Consider the following 23,136-nt stretch of genomic DNA (forward strand, 5'->3'; position numbering starts at 1 on the left):
TATATATATATATGTGTGTGTGTGTGTGTGTGTGTGTGTGTGTGTACACACATACACACACACACAGTCACACACACACACACACACACACACAGTGATGGTCAAAATTATTACAACATTAGTATTTTCATCAGCTATAAATGTTTTAAGTCAGTTATTTTTTTCTGTAGTGTGTCATTAGGAAATATCAGTTTACATTTACAAACATTCATTTTGCCATTAATTGTACTAATCCAGTGAGATTTTTGTCTGACAACAGCCAGTGCTCCACACAGAGATCTGATCTCATCATCATCCAGTCTGTCTGGGATTACATGAAGAAACAGAACAAACTGAGACAGCTAAATCCAGAAGATGTGGCAACGTCTCCAAGATGCTTCAAGAAACATACCTGCAAAGCTACAGTACTGTTAAAAGTTGTATGCACTTGTGTAAACAATGCTGTAAAATGAGGATGCTGTCAAAAATCAGTTAATGTTTACCTCTTTTTTCCCTGGGCTGAATATGCAGTATAGGTGAAACAGTAGGCAGTGTTTGTGCATTGTTTTCATAGTGTCTATGTTTTGATCTTTTTGGAAACCACTGTGAGTGATACCAGATGTTTTGCAGCGCAAAACACTCTGTAAGCAAGTGGATCAGATACCCAAATGTTTACTTTTTTTGACTTTCAAATATCTACAATCCAAATTTTGTTTCTGATCCCACCTGCTGTCTCTCCTGAACCCACACACAATGCACATTTGTTTTTGACACCAAATTGCTGATAGATTATCAAGATATATATGCAAAATACAAACTGATTTTTATTGTGCAACTAATAAAACAGGAATAATACACATACATGTATGTCAGAATGAAACTTCACTGCAGAGACAAAATAACAAAGTCTCATATTAAAAATCAAGTATTTTAACAATGGAAGGCTTGACAGGCTTGGTCTTATAAGTCCTTGTTCTAGTAGGTCTCCACTTCAGGAAATTTAAAAGCTTAACCAGGCCTATCATTCTGCATGTGCATGTACTTTCAGTATCTTGAGCTTTGACTTGTGAACTTTGACCTTTGGCTGGACAGAAACCCATTACAAGTGGCACTCCTCCTCCCCTGACCCTCCTTACATAAGTGTGCCAGATTTGAAAAGAGATGCACCCATCTGAGAGACACCGCACAGACAGCCTGCACTAACAGTGCCCTCAGCAAGGGCATCCAGAGTCACACCACCCACCACAGTGTGCACTAAAAACCTCTCTTCCTCTGTCGTTCACGTTCTCTCTCTCTTTCCCACTCCCTTTACATGCATGTCTTCTCCTCTCATTCTTTCTCTCTGCTCTATATTTGGTGTTGGTGATGTAGGTCATGATAACCGAATGGTAAAATTAGAGTTGTTTATTCCTTTGCACTACTGAATGATAGATATTTTGGCTATGAACCAACTCTGACACTTTTTTCCCCTAGTCTCTTCTCGTTTTGATCTAATGTTTAAAATATCTATAATATATAGACAGTAAAGAATGCAGAAATATATGCTAAAAATATTTTAATTTGTCTTTATGACTTGTTTTTAATACAAATTTCTAAAAATCCTCAAACAAGATAAATTACCTGATGAGTAACACTCTGCATTGAGAAGATATACAGATTATATATTATAAAATTATAGATATATTTTTTTTCAGAGAACATCTTTTAATGTCTTTATGCAAGAGTCTTATGCACACCAAGGCTGCATTTATTTGATGCAGTAAAAATACACTCTCAGAAATAAAGGTACAAAAGCAGTCACTGGGGCGGTACGTTTTCAAAAGGTACACTTTTGTACCTATTAGGTTCAAATATGTACACTTTAAGTAGTAATAGGTACCAAAATGGACCCTTTAGGTACAAACATGTACCTTTTCAAAAGGCACTGCCCCAGTGACAGCTTTTGTACCTTTATTTCTGAGAGTGTACAGTAAAAACAGTAACATTGTGTTTGTGTGATTAATTACAATTTAAAATAACTGTTTTGTGTTTTAATATATTTTATAATGTAATTTATTTCTGCAATGGCAATGATGAATTAGTCTTCAGTGTCACATTATACTTTAGAAATCATTATAATATGTTGATTTGCTGCTCAAGAAACATTTATTATCAATGTTGAAAGCAGTTGTGCTGTTTAATATTTTTATTTAAACACTTATTAAACAGCATTAATCTGAAAAAGAACAATTATAAATGCCGTTACTGTCACTTCAGATCACTTCAATGTATCCTTTCAGAATAAAAGTATTAATTTGTTTAAAAAAAAACTCACCCCAAAAAGTCTGTTTTACCTACTGGTCGAATTTTATATAAGTACAAACAAGTTAAAAATGAAACAATCTGTCAGTAGACTGAGACAAGATCAAAATACACTCAAGCTACAATATATCAAAGTGTATCTTAACATCTTCAATGTTGTTTCTCAAGTAAATGTGTCTTGTTTTAGGGATTTGTTTTTTAGATATCTGAATGAAAATCAAATATGTGTGCATATTCTGTTTAGGACTCTATTTATAAGAATAAGTGACTGCCGCCTTTATTGCTGTGTGTTTGATTTAAACAGTATAGCAAAATACTCTTGTATAGTTCCTAGATCTTGGTTCCTGAAATTATTTTAAAACACAGTGCTAGAAAGTGTATGTGAAAGAGAAATATAATAGGACTGCATGTCCTCACAGAAATGAGAGGCAAAACATCATGGGAGCAGAAGGCGTGTTGTGTGAACACAAAGTGACAGTAAAAAAAACAGAGAAAGAGGGTATCTGAAATGATTATGGGCAGAGTATGGTTCAGAAGGATGGTGTAAGACCCCTACTGGCTGAGGTATGAAATAAACACTTCATAGTAAGGATCTCACACATCCCTGAAAGCCATCACTAGCACTGCAGCCAACAGAGGGCACTAGCAAACCATCCATAGCCTCTCTCTCCGCATTCTGTTCAGCTTGACTCATTCTGCCACCTGCAGCCCTCTGCAGAGATGACCCACCCTTCCTCTCACTGATACACTGCAGGGAACCATCAACTGTTCTTTCTATTCCTAGACCCAACAACCAGAGAGAGGCATCTGAACAGAATGGATATGTAAACCAGCATGCATATGCAAAAGAGCAAATAAATGATGATATATACCAATAATATATGTTATAGCACCATCAGCTTGCTTTTAAAATGCTTTGCTGAATGCATTTGCACTGCATTTGCACAATAATGACAGGCCAATGGATCGCTATGAAGCTACAAAACACATTTGTATGCTCTGACATTTTTAGTGAAAGAGATTCTGCAGAATCCTTGTTGATAACCTTGTAAACAAGAAATTATGCAGATGCACATCCTCTCAAATTTGAGCTTTAGGGAATTTAGAGAACCTGCGGAGATAAATGGGGAATTTGTGAAACATTCGTCATTCATGCAATCTGTTTGTGCTCTGCACCTCTGTTTCATAAAAAATGCATCCATCCGGAGGGACAGAAATCCCAGAGTGACCTTAACAAAAGGTTCAGGTCATTCTGTCTGATAGAAACAGAAGTCAGCAGACACAGTTCATGCCTTGCAGCGCACAGACAACAGGCTTAGCCGTTTACAGTCAGCTCACAATAAATAACACTGAAGCGATGATAGTGTCTGTATTTACCCACAGTCTGCACTATGACTCATTGTCTGTCACAATGCTGAAGTACTGACTCAAATCCATGATTCTGCCAAGCATATATTCTAATGAATAGCGTACACAAGCACAAAAAGACTCATTCACTTTCCTGTGTTAACATCGTAGCATTACATTTTGCAAATAGACTTGAAGTTTGCCCATAAACCACATATTCACAGCTGGCTGAATCAGTAATGTCATAACTGAAACATAATCCGTGTGACTCAAGCTGAATAATACATGTGATATGCGGAAGAGAAAGCAGGTGACATTCATGCACACAGACTGAGAAATAAGAGGTGATACTGTTAAATCTTGATTTGCATGTAGATGTATATCTATAAATGAGCACAGCATATTTTTTTACCAAGAATGTACAAACAACATAAAGAAAATGCATATGATACAAAATCTCATCTTAACACTTATGATGCATAGCTGCACAATTTTTAATTTAGTAATTTCATCTAAATATCAACATTTGTGAGTTTTGAGGTTAATCGCGGTTAAATTTCTTTTTTTTGTGTCTCATGAACCACATTTTACTTAAAATACATACTAATTATAATGAGATCACGTTGGAAATTGTGTTATGTTGAATATCAAAGGTGTTTTTATGTTTTGTCTATTTGTTAATGAGTGGTTTGTGGACACATGATGTGCATGTTGTTACTATTTTATTAGTATTATTATTATTATTTTAATTAAATACATATTGTAATTGGTGGGGTTATTATTCAGAATTTCCATAAATTAGATGTACATTTCAGATACCTTCTCTTTTCATTTAAACCTATAGGCTAATTAAGTGAAATCATTCAATTTGCATTCACTGTCATGCAATTATGAAATAGATGTAAATATGTATATGCCTGTATTTAAGTCAAGAATAAATTTACCTTTCAGATGAATCTCTTCTACTCTGATTTTGCTTTGTCTGTCACTGGTTACTGAATTATTCAACTAAACTGCCAAAATAGAATTTGAAATAGAATAGTTGATTTTGTATTTTACAATATTGAAACACATATTTAAGTATTAATAAGAATGACACGAAAAGTCATTTATACATTCTGTAAAAAGGCTTCTTGCCCCAGACAGGGAGCCATTCTAGCCAAGTAGTAATATTTTTAAATTTTGCTATAACAACTAAATTTGCAAATGCATCCTGCACATGATGAAATATGTTATGGACATACTTAATAAACATTAATTACTAATTAAATAAATCTGTAAAACTATTTGATGACATGATGACATTAAATTGCATAAACATTCTATCTAGATAGATAGATAGATCCTCACAGGGGTGGGAAGTAAAATGCCATTGTGCCACTAGAGGAATCATTCCATCTGACAAGTTCAGAAGAGGGAGCAAGAGAGGGAATGAGACCTTGAAAGAACAAGAACCATAAGATATCGTTTAAAGCCATATGACCAATCTTAAGTAATAACAAACATATGAATTATTTAAACAACAAATAAAAACATGCACAGTAACGTGAAATGGGTTGCACAGTATGAGGAAACGAGGATCAGTTTCTTTACACAGCATGAAATCTGCCGTGTGTTTCTCATAGAGTCAGCAGCATGTCCCTCTCATTAATGCATTGAGAGACTTCAATATAATGCAGGTGGGACTGCAGCACTCCAGCAGTCCAGAGACCCACAGACTTCTAATCCATCTATCTCCCTCAACCAGCCGGGCAAAGCAGAACTCAGTACTGACCCAATTGCACAGAAATTTACACAGGCCCTGATCCCTGTCCTCTGTCAAGGACTTGGGGAAAAAGACTCGAGAGGCATGACTAACTATTGGATGAAGCTACTAGGAACATGGAGCATAAGTCTGAGACCATTTCAAGACTCACAATAAACATACATATTTACATTTATGCTTTTATGCTTTTATCCATACATTGGCAGCATTGAACATGCAGAAAAAAAGTGTGAGAAGTGTAAAACTAGAGCATTTAGTAACTTTTTCACATGCAAAACTCAGCAGCAATAATAAAGTTATTCAAAAACCTTTAAATAAAACCCCAACTCAAATCAGTATTCTAAGCAGTAGGTTAGTGAAGCTTATTAAACATCATTTAAATTCTCTTTGAAGACTGGGGAATAGCTGTTGCAACCTGCTTCAATCTGCAACTGCAGTTTAACGTCATTAAAGAGTTATAATTAAAACAGATTTCTTTGATTAATTAATAATCAAATCATTAAAGATTGAGCACAAAATGAGTGCAGTGCTACTAAGCTCTTGATGAGATTGTATAGCAGTGAGGTGGCGCTGTCCAGCACTGCTGGTGCTGAAACTACACTACAAAAAAGCTTGAGGCATCCAAGTTGTGGTACTGATTGACACAGAAAAACTCCAAATCATAAATGTGATAGGAAGAATGCTAATAAAAAATAAAAATAAAAAACAAAGATGACTGCTTTTTAAAATGAAGGTTAATTGAAATCATTTATTTTGAGTAATTTGAAGTTGCAACACGTGCATGAAACACATTTTCAGCATAATATCAAGCTAGAAAAGTGAATGATGTTTTGCTTCACTTCTAAGCATGCATATAGTGAATATGCGAATAGTCCATATAAGTGAAATTTCAGCAACTTTATAAACTAAAGTCTTAAATAATGCTCACCTTCCCAGTGGTAGGAAGAGTTTGGGTTCGTGTAAAAGTATCTTCTCCATGAATGCTGATCAGTTCAGCCTCTGCAGGCGGAAATGGCGAAGGGAAAACCACCATGTCGCTCTTCATTGTGTCTGAGCTAAAACAAACGTCATATTGTTGTGTCGATTTGGAGTAGGACCAGCTTCCGTCTGGATGTGTGCTGATCACTGGAGCGCTGTACCTGCTGAAACTGCTGTCTGTCGTGTAGCATTTAACTGCTATCAAACCCACAAGACTTAGTAAAAATATAATTGCTACTGAGATAATAGCAATGAGCAGATACAGATTTAGATCTGAAAAACTCTCCTCTTTAACAGGAACTTCTCTGAATGATGTCTTTATATCATCCAGACTCTCAACAACCACAACATCCATGGTCATGGTCGCTGAGAGTGATGGCTCTCCATTATCAGACACTGTGATAAGAAGTGGGTGAGTTTTTAAGTCATTGTCACTCATTCGTCTCTTAGTCCTTATTTCTCCAGAGCTGCTTCCAATGCGGAAGAGATTCGTTCCTTTGGGTTCAGTTAGATGATAAGACAGAAGTGCGTTATATCCAGAGTCAGCATCAGCAGCTCTGATCTTGGCTACAAAGTATCCCGCTTCAGCAGAGTAGGGAATGTTCTCACTATTAACTGATCCAGGTTCAGAATAAGGCGGTAAAATAACCGGACTGTTGTCATTCTCATCCAGAATAAACACATTTACAGTCGCATTACTGCTCAGAGGAGGAACACCAGAGTCGGTAGCCTGAACAAGGAAACTAAGTGTTTTCTGTTCTTCAAAATTTAAAGACTGTAGGTTATACAACTGGCCTGTCAATGAGTTAACACTAACAGTATTCATCCTTGTTGTTTTGTTATCCACGATGGAATAAGAAATTTCAGCATTTTCATTTGAATCTCTGTCAACTGCTGACACTGCGTGAATGAGGGTTCCCGGGGGAGTGTTTTCTTTTACATAGACAGAAATGATTTTTTCGTTAAATTGTGGAGGATTGTCATTCACATCTGAAACATCAACATAAACTACACTGGTGCTGGAAAGTGGCGGGTTTCCTTCATCTACTGCTACGAGGGTTACATTATACTTGGAGATGTTTTCCCTGTCAAGCTGGCCTTCTAAAACAACAGAGTAATAATTCTTGTAGGAAGACTCAAGTTTGAAAGGTACATTTCCAAGCAGCTTACAACTCACTTTCCCATTCATTCCGCCATCCTTGTCGGAAACTGTGACCAAAGCCACAGCAGTGCCGGTTTTTACATCTTCCCTTAAAGAAGACAGCAGGGATGTTATTACTATTTCTGGTGCATTATCATTGACATCTATGACTTCAATTAGTACTTTACAATTTGTTGTCATGGGGGAAGAGGCTTTATCATGGGCCTCTACTCTAAGTTCATAAAACGCTTTGTCCTCAAAATCAATATTTCCTTTAACTTCAATCTCCCCAGAATCAGGACTGATAGCAAAAACATCACGATTTTTTTCCTGACCATGACTGCTAAACAGGTATTTTACTTCTCCATTTGAACTTTCATCCATGTCAGTGGCATTGAGTTTGATTATCTTAGTTCCTCGTGGTGTGTTCTCTGTCATACGGACTTTATAAAGAGGACTGCTAAACACTGGAGCATTATCATTAATATCTAAAACATTGACAATAATTTGCAATGTGCCTGACCTGGATGGCTTCCCTCCATCGACAGAAGTCAATACTAGTCGAATTACAGGTTCTTTCTCTCTATCTAAAGCTTTTCGAAGGATTAGCTCTGCAGACATGCCATGTTCACCACCCTGGTTTACTTCTAACGAGAAATGTTCATTAGGACTCAGTTTATAGCTTTTAACAGAGAAAGTCCCTACATCTTCATCTACTGCACTGATCAAGGAAAATGTAGCTCCTGGCTGCACTGATTCAGAGATATTCAAAATCTGAATTTCAACAGGGAATGCAGGAGAATTGTCATTCACATCATTAACATTAACTATCAATCGACTCAGACTGAGAGGGTGGTTTACTATAGCCTCAAAATTCAAGGAACAGGATGGAGTATTAGGACATAGCTGCTCGCGGTCAATTCTTTCAGCAACATACAAGACGCCAGATTTCAGATTCACATCGAAATACCTCGTCCTCGTGCCGAATACAAGCTGAAATGCCCGCGATTCCAAATCCTGCACGTTTAAATCCATGTCCTTCACCACATTCCCGACGACAGTTCCGATATTTACTTCCTCGGATACGGAGTAGACAATCTGACTATCCGCTGGCACTGAAACACACATCACGAGCCAGAGGAAAGTAATATGTGGGAACCTTAAGTCCTTTCTGTCTGCCATCCTGCCGCGTGAGATGGCAACGTGATGAAAACAATACAAAGGTGGTCAAAAGAGCATCAAAACTCTGTAGACACAATGAAGAATGAGACTCACGGAAACAAACACGCCACGAAAAGCATCCAGACCGTGACGCTCGGTTAAAGCACGTCACTCAGCGAAATCGTAGGCGGAGTTCAGAAGGTATATGGAAATTATTCAAGTTTAGCGGTCTACAGTGACACCACGCGGAGTGCGTGCGGTCCTGTGCGGCGAAACCACACAAACATAACATACAGCATCACTAAAGAAAATAACCACGTATTGTAAATTAGGATAACACCGAAAGAGTTTTGCTAGTCTGAAAAAGTCTGTATAAACTATACCTATATCAACACAGAAGCACAACAAACGCGCACGACTTCAGAATACAGTAAATCAATGCAGTATACAATTAATGGTTCTATGTGCTGTGAATAGGCTACTATATTAGTAATTAAAACATTCGGGCAAACTGTTAATGCTAGAGAAAGCATGAGAAGACTTTTTTTGTTCTATTATGAATGGAACTGGATCTTTTGAATACATTTGCAACACACTTAAATTATTACGCGTACCCAGAATGCTGTTGAAATTAGTTTGCTAAATGTTGAAAACATTAGTTTATTGAACAAGTAAATTTGATTGATTGATTGAATAAATAATTGATTGATTATAAGCCATACCCTTTATAGGGATGAGCGTGACAAACCTCCACAGACTGTGTCGCGAAAAATTATAGAAATTCCCATAATTATTATACAGGCGTTAAAGTTCGTGAAAAAGAGCACAAAATGGAGCAGAATCAGATATGTAAGCGGAAACCCAATTTAGTGCCTCACTGTCTGTGTATGGACTGTTTTGGAAACACACTAAATGAAGCTAACTGGGGGGGTCATCTAAAAAAGACAGACAATATAAATCAGCTAATCAATTGTTATATGTTGTATTGATTATTAAAGTATTAAAGTTGGTTTGTTTACCACACAGATTTTCATTACAATTTTAATTGTCTTTTAAATTAACTCATCCTTCACAGAGATTCAATCTTTCACCATATTTTCAGAAACTAGCCTCCTTTTGAGTCCTATGGAACAAAGTTCAAGACTTGACAAGAGTATATGCTTTTCACTTCAGTGAACCTATTAATTTTTTCTCAGTGTTAAGAAATTCTAACATGGGAAATGTAATGCGTGTTTGCCATTTACTACGTAATCCATTGTATTTGATGGCAAATGGGTGGAATTTAACTACAGTGATCTACAATTTGAGCAGCAGTGTCACCAAGATTATTAAGTGAATCTTATTTACACCTAGGCAGCAATACAGAGATATATCACATTTAAAAGCCAAGAGAAAAATTATGTAACACTGGAGTAAAGTATAAAACTATCTCTGTGTGTACACATACATTTGAACACACACAATTGTCTGTACAACTGAAAAATATTAGACACATAGCCCTTAATGGCCTTTGGAATGATATGATATGTGAAGTTGAAATGCTCCATGTACTAAAATCACATTTTTGCTTGATACGGTAGTAAAAAGTTTCTAAGCAACAAAAAGTTCAGTATGATGTTTTCAAACTGTGAAATTTAAGATTTATCTTACCTTGGTAGTGCTTGGAAGTGTTTGAGTCCTATTAAAAGTGTCTCCTTCATTAATGCTGATCAGTTCTGCATCTGGCAGTGGAAAGGTCGAAGGAAACACGACTACATCACTCTTTATTGTGTCGGAACTAAAACACACGTCGTACTGTTGTGTGGATTTAGAGAAGGACCAGCTTCCGTCTGGATGTGTGCTGATCACTGGAGCGCAGTACCTGCTGAAACTGCTGTCTGTCCTGTAGCATTTAACTGCTATCAAACCCACCAGACTCAGTAAAAAGATGACTGATACTGAGACAATAGCGATGAGCAGATACAGATTCAGATCTGAAAAACTCTCCTCTTTAACAGGAACTTCTCTGAATGATGTCTTTATATCATCTAGACTCTCAACAACCACAACATCCATGGACATAGTCGCTGAGAGTGATGGCTCTCCATTATCAGACACTGTGATAAGAAGTGGGTGAGTTTTTAAGTCATTGTCACTCATTCGTCTCTTAGTCCTTATTTCTCCAGAGCTGCTTCCAATGCGGAAGAGATTCGTTCCTTTGGGTTCAGTTAGATGATAAGACAGAAGTGCGTTATATCCAGAGTCAGCATCAGCAGCTCTGATCTTGGCTACAAAGTATCCCGCTTCAGCAGAGTAGGGAATGTTCTCACTATTAACTGATCCAGGTTCAGAATAAGGCGGTAAAATAACCGGACTGTTGTCATTCTCGTCCAGAATAAACACATTTACAGTCGCATTACTGCTCAGAGGAGGAACACCAGAGTCTGTCGCCATAACTTGAAACTGGAATCGTCTTGTTTCTTCGTGATTAAATGATTGCAAACTGAATATTTCTCCACTTAGAGAGTTCATATTTATCAGTGTTGTTATAGGAACACTGGAGCTGGAACTGTCTAACAGTGAATATGAAAGTTCTGCGTTTTCACCAGTGTCTGAATCATCAGCGGACACTTTTGTCACGAGACCTCCAGCTTGACCATTCTCACTTAGAAAAGCGTTAATAACGGGAGCTGGGAAATGTGGAGCATTGTCATTAACATCAGAGATATGTACAGTTATAACAGTGCTGCTGGAAAGAGACGGAGTTCCTTCATCTGCAGCTGTAATTGTGATGTTATACAGAGAAACACTCTCTCTGTCCAGAGGTCCATCTACCACTAGAGAATAATGATTGTTATATGATGTCTCCAGTTTGAAGGGAAACGAGCCTTTCAGAGCACAGGATACAATGCCATTTTTACCTCCATCTTTATCAGACACTGTGACTAAAGCAACAACAGTTCCTGACTTTGTGTCTTCTTTCACACTTTCCAACAGGGGAGTCACAATTATCTCTGGTGCATTATCATTTTCATCCATAACTTCTATTAAAACTTTACATTGTGTGCTCTTTGGTGGACTGCCTTTATCTCTCGCCTGAACTCGCAATTCAATTGCAACATTTAACTCATAGTCTATTTGACCCTTCACAACAATGTCCCCAGTTTCAGGAACCACAGTGAATAGACTTTGCTTTTTTATGTTTCCATGTTCAGCTATTGAGTAAATAATGTCACTGTTGGTGCCCTCATCCAAATCAGTAGCAGTCAAAGAGATTATTTTGGTACCAACAGAAATATTTTCTCTCACCTTGATCTTGTACAAAGGCTTGCTGAAGACAGGCCAGTTGTCATTTATATCCAGTACATTCACTTTTACACTTAATGTTCCTGTCTTTGCAGGCTTTCCTCCATCAAAAGCTGTCAGTACAAGAGGAATTACTGATTGCTTTTCACGATCCAAAGGTTTTTGGAGCACTAATTCAGCAGACACACTCTGCTCTTCCGTTTGTACGTCAATAGAAAAGTGTTCATTCTTGCTCAGTTTGTAGTCTTTCAGTGCATTAATACCAATGTCGTTATCTTCAGCTACAGGAAGATGAAATCTTGCTCCTGGAACAACATCCTCGGTAATGTTTATCGTTATAACGCTGTCCACAAAATATGGAGCATTATCATTAACATCCAGAACATTAATTTCAATTCGATAAAGGCTATGAGGATTTTGAACAACAGCCTCCAAATTAAGAGCACACTGCTGAAGAGCGAAGCATAACTCCTCCCGGTCAATTCTTTCATTCACAAACAACGCTCCCGTTTTTAAATTCACATCAAAATATTTCCTGTTGGATCCAGACACCAGCTGCAAGATACGAGATTCCAGCTCCTGAACACTGATCTTGAGATCCTTTGCTATATTTCCGACAACAACTCCCTTATTTACTTCCTCCGAGACCGAATAGATTACCTTGCTGCATGAAGATCGCCATAAACAAAAATGCAGAGCTGCTATGACGCATAAATATCTTAAGCTTTCCATAACTGTTTATTCAAAGCCTCAAATATTAATCCGTTTAAAAAAACGCAGTTTTTTGCCTCGCTGCTGCCAGGACATTAGCCTCTGAAGCCTGTATAATACCTTATTAATTCAACATGACTACAGTATATACGTGGTTGCTCTTCCAATGTAAGGGAGGAGCCTCATTTTAATAAAAGGAGTGCTTCAAATTCGTGGTCTGCAGCGACATCGCGCGTTTTTACTGCATGATTATTGAAGACATTTTATTCAAATTGCAATTTTCTAGAGTACTCATATATGCTTTAAAATAATGGAATTGGTTAATTGCAAAGTATAAATGCAATCAACACACTTTTGTCTGTAAATATTCCCAGCACTTGTTAAAAAGGGAATAAATTCTACTGGTTGTAGGAATCAGACAAAATAAAATGTATCTACATCTAACCGAGATGACCAAATGTGCGGAAAGAAAAGCGAGGACGAAATGTTCATTGTCCATGGTGCTGAAAACTGTTAAAGGATAACGCCACCTTAATTTCTATTGTCTTTGTTTTTCATAAAGCGTACCTTATTGCATTTTGTCTACCGCCATTTATTTATACTTGTCTTTTTTTTTCTGTCACTTAATAATAGCACCGACGACAAGGGCAATGCATTTTAGTTCAGCGAAATTAATTAAAACAATTCGACAGCAATAGCTTGACTCAAATCCAACGCAACAACTACTACAGTAATTAAATAAATAAGTAAATAAATAAATAAATTCATACATAATATATACATAAATCTACAAAGAATTTTTTTTTTTTTTTTTTTTTTAAACACAACTAGGGATCCAAAATCTTCTTACCTTCTCAGTGCTCGGAAGAGTTTGGGTTCGTGTAAAAGTATCTTCTCCATTAATGCTGATCAGTTCCGCGTCTGCTGGCGGAAATGGCGAGGGGAAAACGACTACATCACTCTTTATTGTGTCGGAACTAAAACACACGTCGTACTGTTGTGTGGATTTAGAGAAGGACCAGCTTCCGTCTGGATGTGTGCTGATCACTGGAGCGCAGTACCTGCTGAAACTGCTGTCTGTCCTGTAGCATTTAACTGCTATCAAACCCACCAGACTCAGTAAAAAGATGACTGATACTGAGACAATAGCGATGAGCAGATACAGATTCAGATCTGAAAAACTCTCCTCTTTAACAGGAACTTCTCTGAATGATGTCTTTATATCATCCAGACTCTCAACAACCACAACATCCATGGACATAGTCGCTGAGAGTGATGGCTCTCCATTATCAGACACTGTGATAAGAAGTGGGTGAGTTTTTAAGTCATTGTCACTCATTCGTCTCTTAGTCCTTATTTCTCCAGAATTGCTTCCAATGCGGAAGAGATTCGTTCCTTTGGGTTCAGTTAGATGATAAGACAGAAGTGCGTTATATCCAGAGTCAGCATCAACAGCTCTGATCTTGGCTACAAAGTATCCCGCTTCAGCAGAGTAGGGAATGTTCTCACTATTAACTGATCCAGGTTCAGAATAAGTCGGTAAAATAACCGGACTGTTGTCATTCTCATCCAGAATAAACACATTTACAGTCGCATTACTGCTCAGAGGAGGAACACCAGAGTCTGTCGCCATAACTTGAAACTGGAATCTCTTTGTTTCTTCGTGATTAAATGATTGCAAACTGAATATTTCTCCACTTAAAGAGTTTATATTCATCAGTGTTGTTATAGGAACACTGGAGCTGGAACTGTCTAACAGTGAATATGAAAGTTCTGCGTTTTCACCAGTGTCTGAATCATCAGCGGACACTTTTGTCACGAGACCTCCAGCTAGACCATTCTCACTTAGAAAAGCGTTAATAACGGGAGCTGGGAAATGTGGAGCATTGTCATTAACATCAGAGATATGTACAGTTATAACAGTGCTGCTGGAAAGAGACGGAGTTCCTTCATCTGCAGCTGTAATTGTGATGTTATACAGAGAAACACTCTCTCTGTCCAGAGGTCCATCTACCACTAGAGAATAATGATTGTTATATGATGTCTCCAGCTTGAAGGGAAAAGAGCCTTTCAGAGCACAGGATACAATGCCATTTTTACCTCCATCTTTATCAGAGACTGTGACTAAAGCAACAACAGTTCCTGACTTTGTGTCTTCTTTCACACTTTCCAACAGGGGAGTCGTAACTATCTCTGGCACGTTGTCATTCTCATCTACAACTTCTATTAAAACTTTACAGTGTGTACTTTTAGGAGGACTGCCTTTATCTCTCGCCTGAACGCGCAGTTCAATTGCAGAGTCTTCTTCATAATCAATTTGTCCCTGAACAACAATTTCCCCGGAGTTAGAATTAATTGTGAACCGGTTCGTTTCATCAGTATTTTCATGATGAAGAAATGAATATTGAATTTCACTATTGATGCCCTCATCCAAATCACTGGCAGAAACAGAAACTATTTTGGTTCCGATCTGTATGTTTTCCTTCACTTTAACTTTGTACAAAGGTTTGCTGAAAATAGGTTTGTTATCGTTTACATCCATGACATTAACAACAATACTCAGTGTTCCAGATTTAGGAGGTTTTCCTCCGTCAATAGCGGTGAGTATTAAGTGAATAACAGCTTGTTTCTCTCTGTCTAAAGCTTTCTGTAGCACTAATTCAGCAGATATACTCTTTTGCCCGCTGTGAACATCTAAAGAAAAATATTCATTAGAACTGAGTTTGTAGTCTTTCAGAGAATTACTGCCAACATCTGAATCTTTCGCAATTGGAAGAGGAAATCTTTCCCCCAAATTTGCATCCTCTGTAACATTGAGAATATGAGCGCTGTCCGGGAAAAAGGGAGCATTGTCATTTACATCCACAATTATAATTTCAAGACGGTAAAGTCTGTGAGGATTCTGAGCAAGAGCCTCTAAATTTAACGCACATTTCTGATTAGTGCCACACAACTCTTCTCGATCAATCCGGTCTTTGACAAACAGCGAACCCGTTTTCACATTTACATCAAAATACTTTGCATTTGATCCAGGCATAATCTGAAACATGCGTGATTCTAGTTCCTGAGCACTGATCTTCAGGTCTTTTGCTATATTCCCGATCACAGTTCCTTTATTTACCTCCTCGGAGACGGAATAGACAATCTGGCCAAGCGAAGATTCCCATAAAGACAGAAATAAAACGATCCAAAAGCCGTAAGATTCTGTAACATCCATGATTGTGCAGCAGAATGTCCTGCGATTATTTACTGTAAAAACGATTAAAACAGCTAAACAGACCTCTCTCGATACCAATCCGACATCACGACGCAGTAGCTACTATAAGCCTTGGTTATTTACACGCCTTCAACGCATTTCCTCTTGTTCTGATGCTGTAAAGGAGGAGCTCAGATAACTCTCAAAGTCATGGTCTGCAGTGCCACCGCGTGTTGTAAAAGTGGAGAGACAATAAGATGTTACTTCATGTAGTTTTCTATAAAAGAAAAAGTGAAACAAAGATATACTCATATTTATACAGTAAAATCTAACCCTTCGTGTCGACGTAATCATTACGAAACACCACCACCACCAATAAATAAATAACCTCTGTGCTGTGTATTACAACAAATATGTTCTTTGAGAAGGAATACAGTAGACTTCACTACCGCTATCCATGGTACTGAAGTGATTTTGCTCTTTAAATATAAAAAACGCTATACAGTTAAGCAATGAAACAAACGAAATCAACAAACAAACAGCTGTATGATACCGCAAAGTAATTTTTGTAACATAAAAAGTAGACAAAAGTACCACAAAAAAGGGAAAAAAATGTAAAGAAAAATCGGTCTGTAAATATAGACTGTCCTATAGTGTACACAGAGGTGTAAAAAGTACTAAAAAAATTTATTCAAGTGAAAGTACAGATACTCAGTGAAAGTTTTACTCAATTAAAAGTACAAGTATCTGGCCAAAAACATACTTGAGTAAAAGTAAAAAAGTACAACTTTAAATTGTACTCAAGTATTAAAAAAGTACAAGAACTTTCTTTTCTGACAGACATTAAGAAGTTTGGTTAAAGGGAGAAAACGAAACAAATTGCCATGGCACAGGGCAAACATGTGTATACATAGTGCAACAACAATTAAAATGCAGTACAGCGGAACACCGGGGGAAAACAAATACAGGGAAACTCCATCCTTTCCACCCTAATGCCATCCCATATGACTTTCATTTATCAGTTGAACACAAATTAAGAGTTTCAGAAAAAATATCACGTGTATGGGACATCCAAAAATGACACTTCAAAAACTACACAAAGTGAATGTGACAGTAACGCATGCAACCCCTGTTAATGAATCAGTGTATTCGTAAGTGAAACGATAGGCATATGTAAGAAGGATACAAATACTAATATTTTAAACTTGACCATCGTGTTCACTTTGTGTGGGTTCTGAAGTGGTTCTGTCCCCTTACATTATCTGGACTAAAAATCTTTGCTTGTGTTCATCTGAAGAAAGAAAGTCATAAACATCTGTGACGACATGAGGGTCAGTAAATGATGAGAGAATTTTCATTTTTGGGTGAACTATCCCTTTGAAGAGCAAGGTGTGATGCAGAGGCTAGAAACATATTCCAGACAGAATACAAGAATGTGTTGAATTAATGAGGAGAGTCATAGAATTAAAACATACAACATTAACATTTTGAAAGGCCACTTGTTTTGTGTGTTGTCTATTCAACATCACTGTCTGACAGGATAATTAATCTTTTAATTATTTATTTGGGGCTTTTAGTGTTTTTTTTTTTGTTTGTTTGTTTTTCTCAGCAAATATTGATAAATAATTATTTGTCACTAATTAGATTAATTAATGAGCAAATCGTGTAATTATTAAGATAAAATAAAAATCATTGACAGTCCTGATTCCTACTCAATGTGTCATATAATGACATATTATAAATACAACTTATCCACTACCTGTTAAGAACATCACTAAACATGAATTACAATAATTTAACAAACAATGTTTATTTAAACACTTTTGGAGATTTTTAATTAATTAAAAAATATTTCCACAAAATATTAATTGTATTTAAATTCTCATCACTGATTTTATTTGCACTCAATCTTGTGCATTCAGCTAATATATTACACAGCTAATGGCTCTATCAAAACAGAACAAATAATGAATAAGCATTTTTGGGGAAAATGCAACTTTGCTACCTCAATATGCTTCCTCAGATTTGATGGTGAACTTTTGAAGCCAGTCATTTACCTGATGAAAGTCATAAGTGAAGTATAAATGTGTGTGATTGATGCATGAAAACAATGATCATTGGTTCTCACATCATGCACGCATGTTTGTGCTTCCGTTTACCGTATTTGATGTGCATAAGATAAAATAAAAATGTAATGTACTTTTCAAGATGAAATAAAATTGTAAGGAGTAAAAAGTACAGTTTTTTTTCTTCAGAAATGTAATCAAGTAAAAGTACAAGTAGTCAGTTTAAATTGTACTTGAATAAAGTACAAATCCCCCAAAATAATACTTAAGTAAAGTAATCAAGTAAAATTACTCAAGTATTTTACACCTCTGGACATTGTGCCATGCAAGGTCTTTTCATAATCTAGAGAAACGTGCGAGCATGTCTGTGGGGCACGGTTGAGACACAGTGTATCAACTGTACCTGGATTGGTGTCCTATTGCTTCAAATGCTGTTTAGTTGTACAGTGTTATGATAATAGGATAAAAGTTCACATTTACACACATGCTACACAAATTCTGTTAAAAAAAAGAAAAAGAAAAAGACTTTTGTGTTATTTCAACTGTCTGGTATTAATGTACACATTTTCTAACATGAATGTTAAAAGGATTACATAGCATTTTAAGAAATATACAAGGTGGTAAAGTGGGCACAGTTGAGACACCCTTTATAGGTTGCTATGTACTGTATACAGTAACACTTCAATCATACAAAATAAAATGCATACAGAGGCTGTTTGTGTTTGTGTACTTGTATTACCTACATTATGGGGACCAAATGTCCCCACAATAGTAGTACCAGTAAATTCTAACCTTATGGGAAGATTTTTTAGGTCCCCATGATGAAACAAACTTATGAATCATACAGAATGATTTAAAATGTAAAAATGCAGAAAGTTTTGAGTGATGCGTAGGTTTAGGGGTAGGGTTATAGAATATACAAGTATGTATATTGTTATTTCTACTGTTATGTTTACATTTGTACTGTTTGCCAAATATTTTCTAGTGTTAAATATTTGTTCCTATTTTGTTTAACTGAATCTGAATTAAATAAAGCAAATAAATAAATGTATTTGTAAACTGTAATTATTTAAAACTGTAATTTTGTAATTTATTACATTTGCAATAAATGTTTAGCCAGCTTTAGAGCATTAAGAATGGGTGTCTCAACTGTAGCATGGTACTGTTTCAACTGTACACCATATGGGTATAGCTTAGACAAAAATGCACCTCATGTTTATGAGCTAATTGTGGAAAATATAAACTACTTATGGCTAATATCAATATATGATATTTTAATACACAAGCAAAAGAAATATCATGTGAAAAATTCACTTCATTTCAGCAACTAGTTTTTGTGTAGCGATGAAAAAAGCAGAAAGTCTCAGTCTAACCTAGTACAAGTGAAATACAATACAGAGGCAGCATGTCTTACCTTCTCAGTGCTCGGCAGGGTTTGCGTGTTCATAAAAGTATCTTCTCCATTAATGCTGATCAACTCCGCGTCTGCTGGCGGAAATGGCGAGGGGAAAACGACTACATCACTCTTTATTGTGTCGGAACTAAAACACACGTCGTACTGTTGTGTGGATTTAGAGAAGGACCAGCTTCCATCTGGATGTGTGCTGATCACTGGAGCGCTGTACCTGCTGAAACTGCTGTCTGTCCTGTAGCATTTAACTGCTATCAAACCCACCAGACTCAGTAAAAAGATGACTGATACTGAGACAATAGCGATGAGCAGATACAGATTCAGATCTGAAAAACTCTCCTCTTTAACAGGAACTTCTCTGAATGATGTTTTTATGTCATCCAGACTCTCAACAACCACAACATCCATGGACATAGTCGCTGAGAGTGATGACTCTCCATTATCAGACACTGTGATAAGAAGTGGGTGAGTTTTTAAGTCATTGTCACTCATTCGTCTCTTAGTCCTTATTTCTCCAGAGCTGCTTCCAATGCGGAAGAGATTCGTTCCTTTGGGTTCAGTTAGATGATAAGACAGAAGTGCGTTATATCCAGAGTCAGCATCAACAGCTCTGATCTTGGCTACAAAGTATCCCGCTTCAGCAGAGTAGGGAATGTTCTCACTATTAACTGATCCAGGTTCAGAATAAGGCGGTAAAATAACCGGTCTGTTGTCATTCTCATCCAGAATAAACACATTTACAGTCGCATTACTGCTCAGAGGAGGAACACCAGAGTCTGTCGCCATAACCTGAAACTGTAATCTTTTTGTATCTTCGTGATTAAATGATTGCAAACTGAATATTTCTCCACTTAAAGAGTTTATATTCATCAGTGTTGTTATAGGAACACTGGAGCTGGAACTGTCTAACAGTGAATATGAAAGTTCTGCGTTTTCACCAGTGTCTGAATCATCAGCGGACACTTTTGTCACGAGACCTCCAGCTTGACCATTCTCACTTAGAAAAGCGTTAATAACGGGAGCTGGGAAATGTGGAGCATTGTCATTAACATCAGCGATATGTACAGTTATAACAGTGCTGCTGGAAAGAGACGGAGTTCCTTCATCTGCAGCTGTAATTGTGATGTTATACAGAGAAACACTCTCTCTGTCCAGAGGTCCATCTACCACTAGAGAATAATGATTGTTATATGATGTCTCCAGTTTGAAAGGAAAAGAGCCTTTCAGAGCACAGTGCACAATGCCATTTTTACCTCCATCTTTATCAGAGACTGTGACTAAAGCAACTGCAGTTCCTGACTTTGTGTCTTCTTTCACACTTTCCAGCAGTGGAGTAATAATTATCTCTGGTGCATTATCATTTTCATCCACAACTTCTATTAAAACTTTACAGTGTGTACTCCTTGGTGTACTTCCTTTATCTCTTGCTTGGACTCGTAATTCAATCGCTGGATTCTCTTCGTAATCTATTTGTCCTTTTACAACAATATCTCCGGTCTCGGGGATAATGTCAAATAGATCTTTCTTTTTTCCATGACCAACGAATGAGTACATAATTTCGTGGTTCATGCCTTCATCCAAATCAGTGGCAAACACAGAGATAACTTTTGTACCAGCAGCAACATTTTCCTTCAATTTGACTTTGTAAAGAGGTTGACTAAACACTGGATTATTGTCATTGACATCCATGACGTTTATAATAATATTTACAGTTCCCGATTTAGGTGGCTTTCCTCCATCTACTCCAGTGAGAACTAACTTAATTGTCGCTTGTTTCTCTCGATCTAAAGCTTTGCTCAGCACTAACTCAGCAGACAAACTCTGGTCTTCACTCTGTGTATCTAGACTGAAATATTCATTCGGACTCAGTTTGTACTCTTTCAGCGAATTACTGCCAACATCAGAGTCCTCGGCTACAGGGAGAGGAAATCTTTCTCCTGGACTGGCTGTTTCTGTTATATTTATAGTAAATACTTTAACAGGAAAATGTGGCGCATTGTCGTTTATATCCACGATCTTAATCTCCACTCTGTAAAGATGATGAGGATTTTTAGCAAGGGCCTCTATATTCAAAGAGCATTTCTGACTCGAGGCACATAACTCCTCGCGGTCAATTCTTTCATTAACAAACAGAACGCCAGTTTTCAAATTTACGTCAAAATACTTCTTATTTGATCCAGACACAATCTCAAACATACGGGATTCCAGCTCGTGAACATTTATGTTCAGGTCTTTTGCTATATTCCCAACAACTGTCCCCTTATTTACCTCTTCCGGTACGGAATAGACGATCTGAGCAAACGCAGAATCCAACAAAAAAAGGGAAAATATAAATCCACACTCGAAATATCCCATGAAGGCCATAATGGTCATTCACAACTGGCTCGGTAGCAGTAAAAACAAAAATAAAAGCTGGAGAATCTAGTATTTCTTTTTAGCATTCAGGAAACACGAGACGAAACAGCATCATCACGTCTCAGCAGCGGATACACTCACTAACACCAAGATTCAGAGAGAGAGAGGCTGCAGAGTACAAACATAGACATTTAACTGACGGTCTGCAGTGACACCGTGTGCCTGAACTATATTATAGCCGGAATTATCTGTTTACAAATCCAGTAACAATATACTGAGATGAAACAACGACGTTAACAGCAGCTACTGTATACTCAAAGTAATTCAACGCTGAAAAAATAACATTAAAATACTGAGTAATAATTACTGCATCAACACATGAATAATCTAATAAGACTGCAAACAATCAAACACTGTCACGGCAGAATCTACTCTGTAAAATGCAGTGGTCGATTAAACAGGTCATAATATATAGTTGCTATAACAAAACTAATGACCCGGTAAGTGAGCTGCACAATGATAAATGAAAAGGTAAAATCTGTTGATATAATGGAAGAAAACACGAATGGAACACTGTATTGACGAAACACTCAATGCTAGAATTGTATTATTATTATTAAGATCTATTTTCGGTTTAGTTTATGCATACTGCATTTAAATTGCGCTTTGCCTATGTCTTAATGCATGTCGCCAAATAAAGGCTCCAAAAGAGCGTAGGTCTACTGATTTTCAAATTTTCAAAACATCATGCTCGCAATGCCTATTATAATTAAATACGCCATGATTATTTTAATGCTTGAAAATCTTAAAACATTTTAAAACATCCATCACAAAAGACCAGATTAACCACAGTACGGTATGCTCTACAAACCATCTCACTGACAAATAGAAACAATGAAGTGATTGATTGATTGATATTTAGTTGTTAGCTAGTTAGTTAGTTAGTTAGTTAGTTAGTTAGTTAGTTAGTTAATCGAAGCACCTTAAATTAACGTAAATTAACAATATACGTTTAACAAACCACATTGTTTAAACCAAGCAACTTTGATGTCAACAATACGAAAGGCTTGCGAAAAATTAAGAACAATAATTCAGCTGTAAATTAATTATCCAACATTAATTATGCTTACCTTCCCACTGCTCGGAAGGGTTTGCGTGCGCGAAAAAGTATCTTCTCCATTAATGCTGATCAGTTCTGCGTCTGCTGGCGGAAATGGCGAGGGGAAAACGACTACATCACTCTTTATTGTGTCGGAACTAAAACACACGTCGTACTGTTGTGTGGATTTAGAGAAGGACCAGCTTCCGTCTGGATGTGTGCTGATCACTGGAGCGCAGTACCTGCTGAAACTGCTGTCTGTCCTGTAGCATTTAACTGCTATCAAACCCACCAGACTCAGAAAAAAGATGACTGATACTGAGACAATAGCGATGAGCAGA

General features: G+C 37.0%; 1 protein-coding gene across 1 annotated transcript in view; it reads right to left on the minus strand.

Annotated features, from left to right (window-relative positions):
* The window catches only part of LOC131548764 (protocadherin alpha-C2-like), a 198,948-nt gene extending 183,179 nt beyond the window's left edge, over positions 1-15,769 (minus strand). The window contains exon 1 of the mRNA XM_058790326.1: positions 13,519-15,769. Within this exon, the coding sequence (XP_058646309.1) occupies positions 13,519-15,717 (2,199 nt within the window). The 5' untranslated portion in view covers positions 15,718-15,769. The remainder of the gene's footprint in view (positions 1-13,518) is intronic.
* Positions 15,770-23,136: the final 7,367 nt, after the last annotated feature.

The sequence above is a fragment of the Onychostoma macrolepis genome, chromosome 10 (genome assembly GCF_012432095.1).
Source record: "Onychostoma macrolepis isolate SWU-2019 chromosome 10, ASM1243209v1, whole genome shotgun sequence".
NCBI lineage: Eukaryota > Metazoa > Chordata > Actinopteri > Cypriniformes > Cyprinidae > Onychostoma > Onychostoma macrolepis.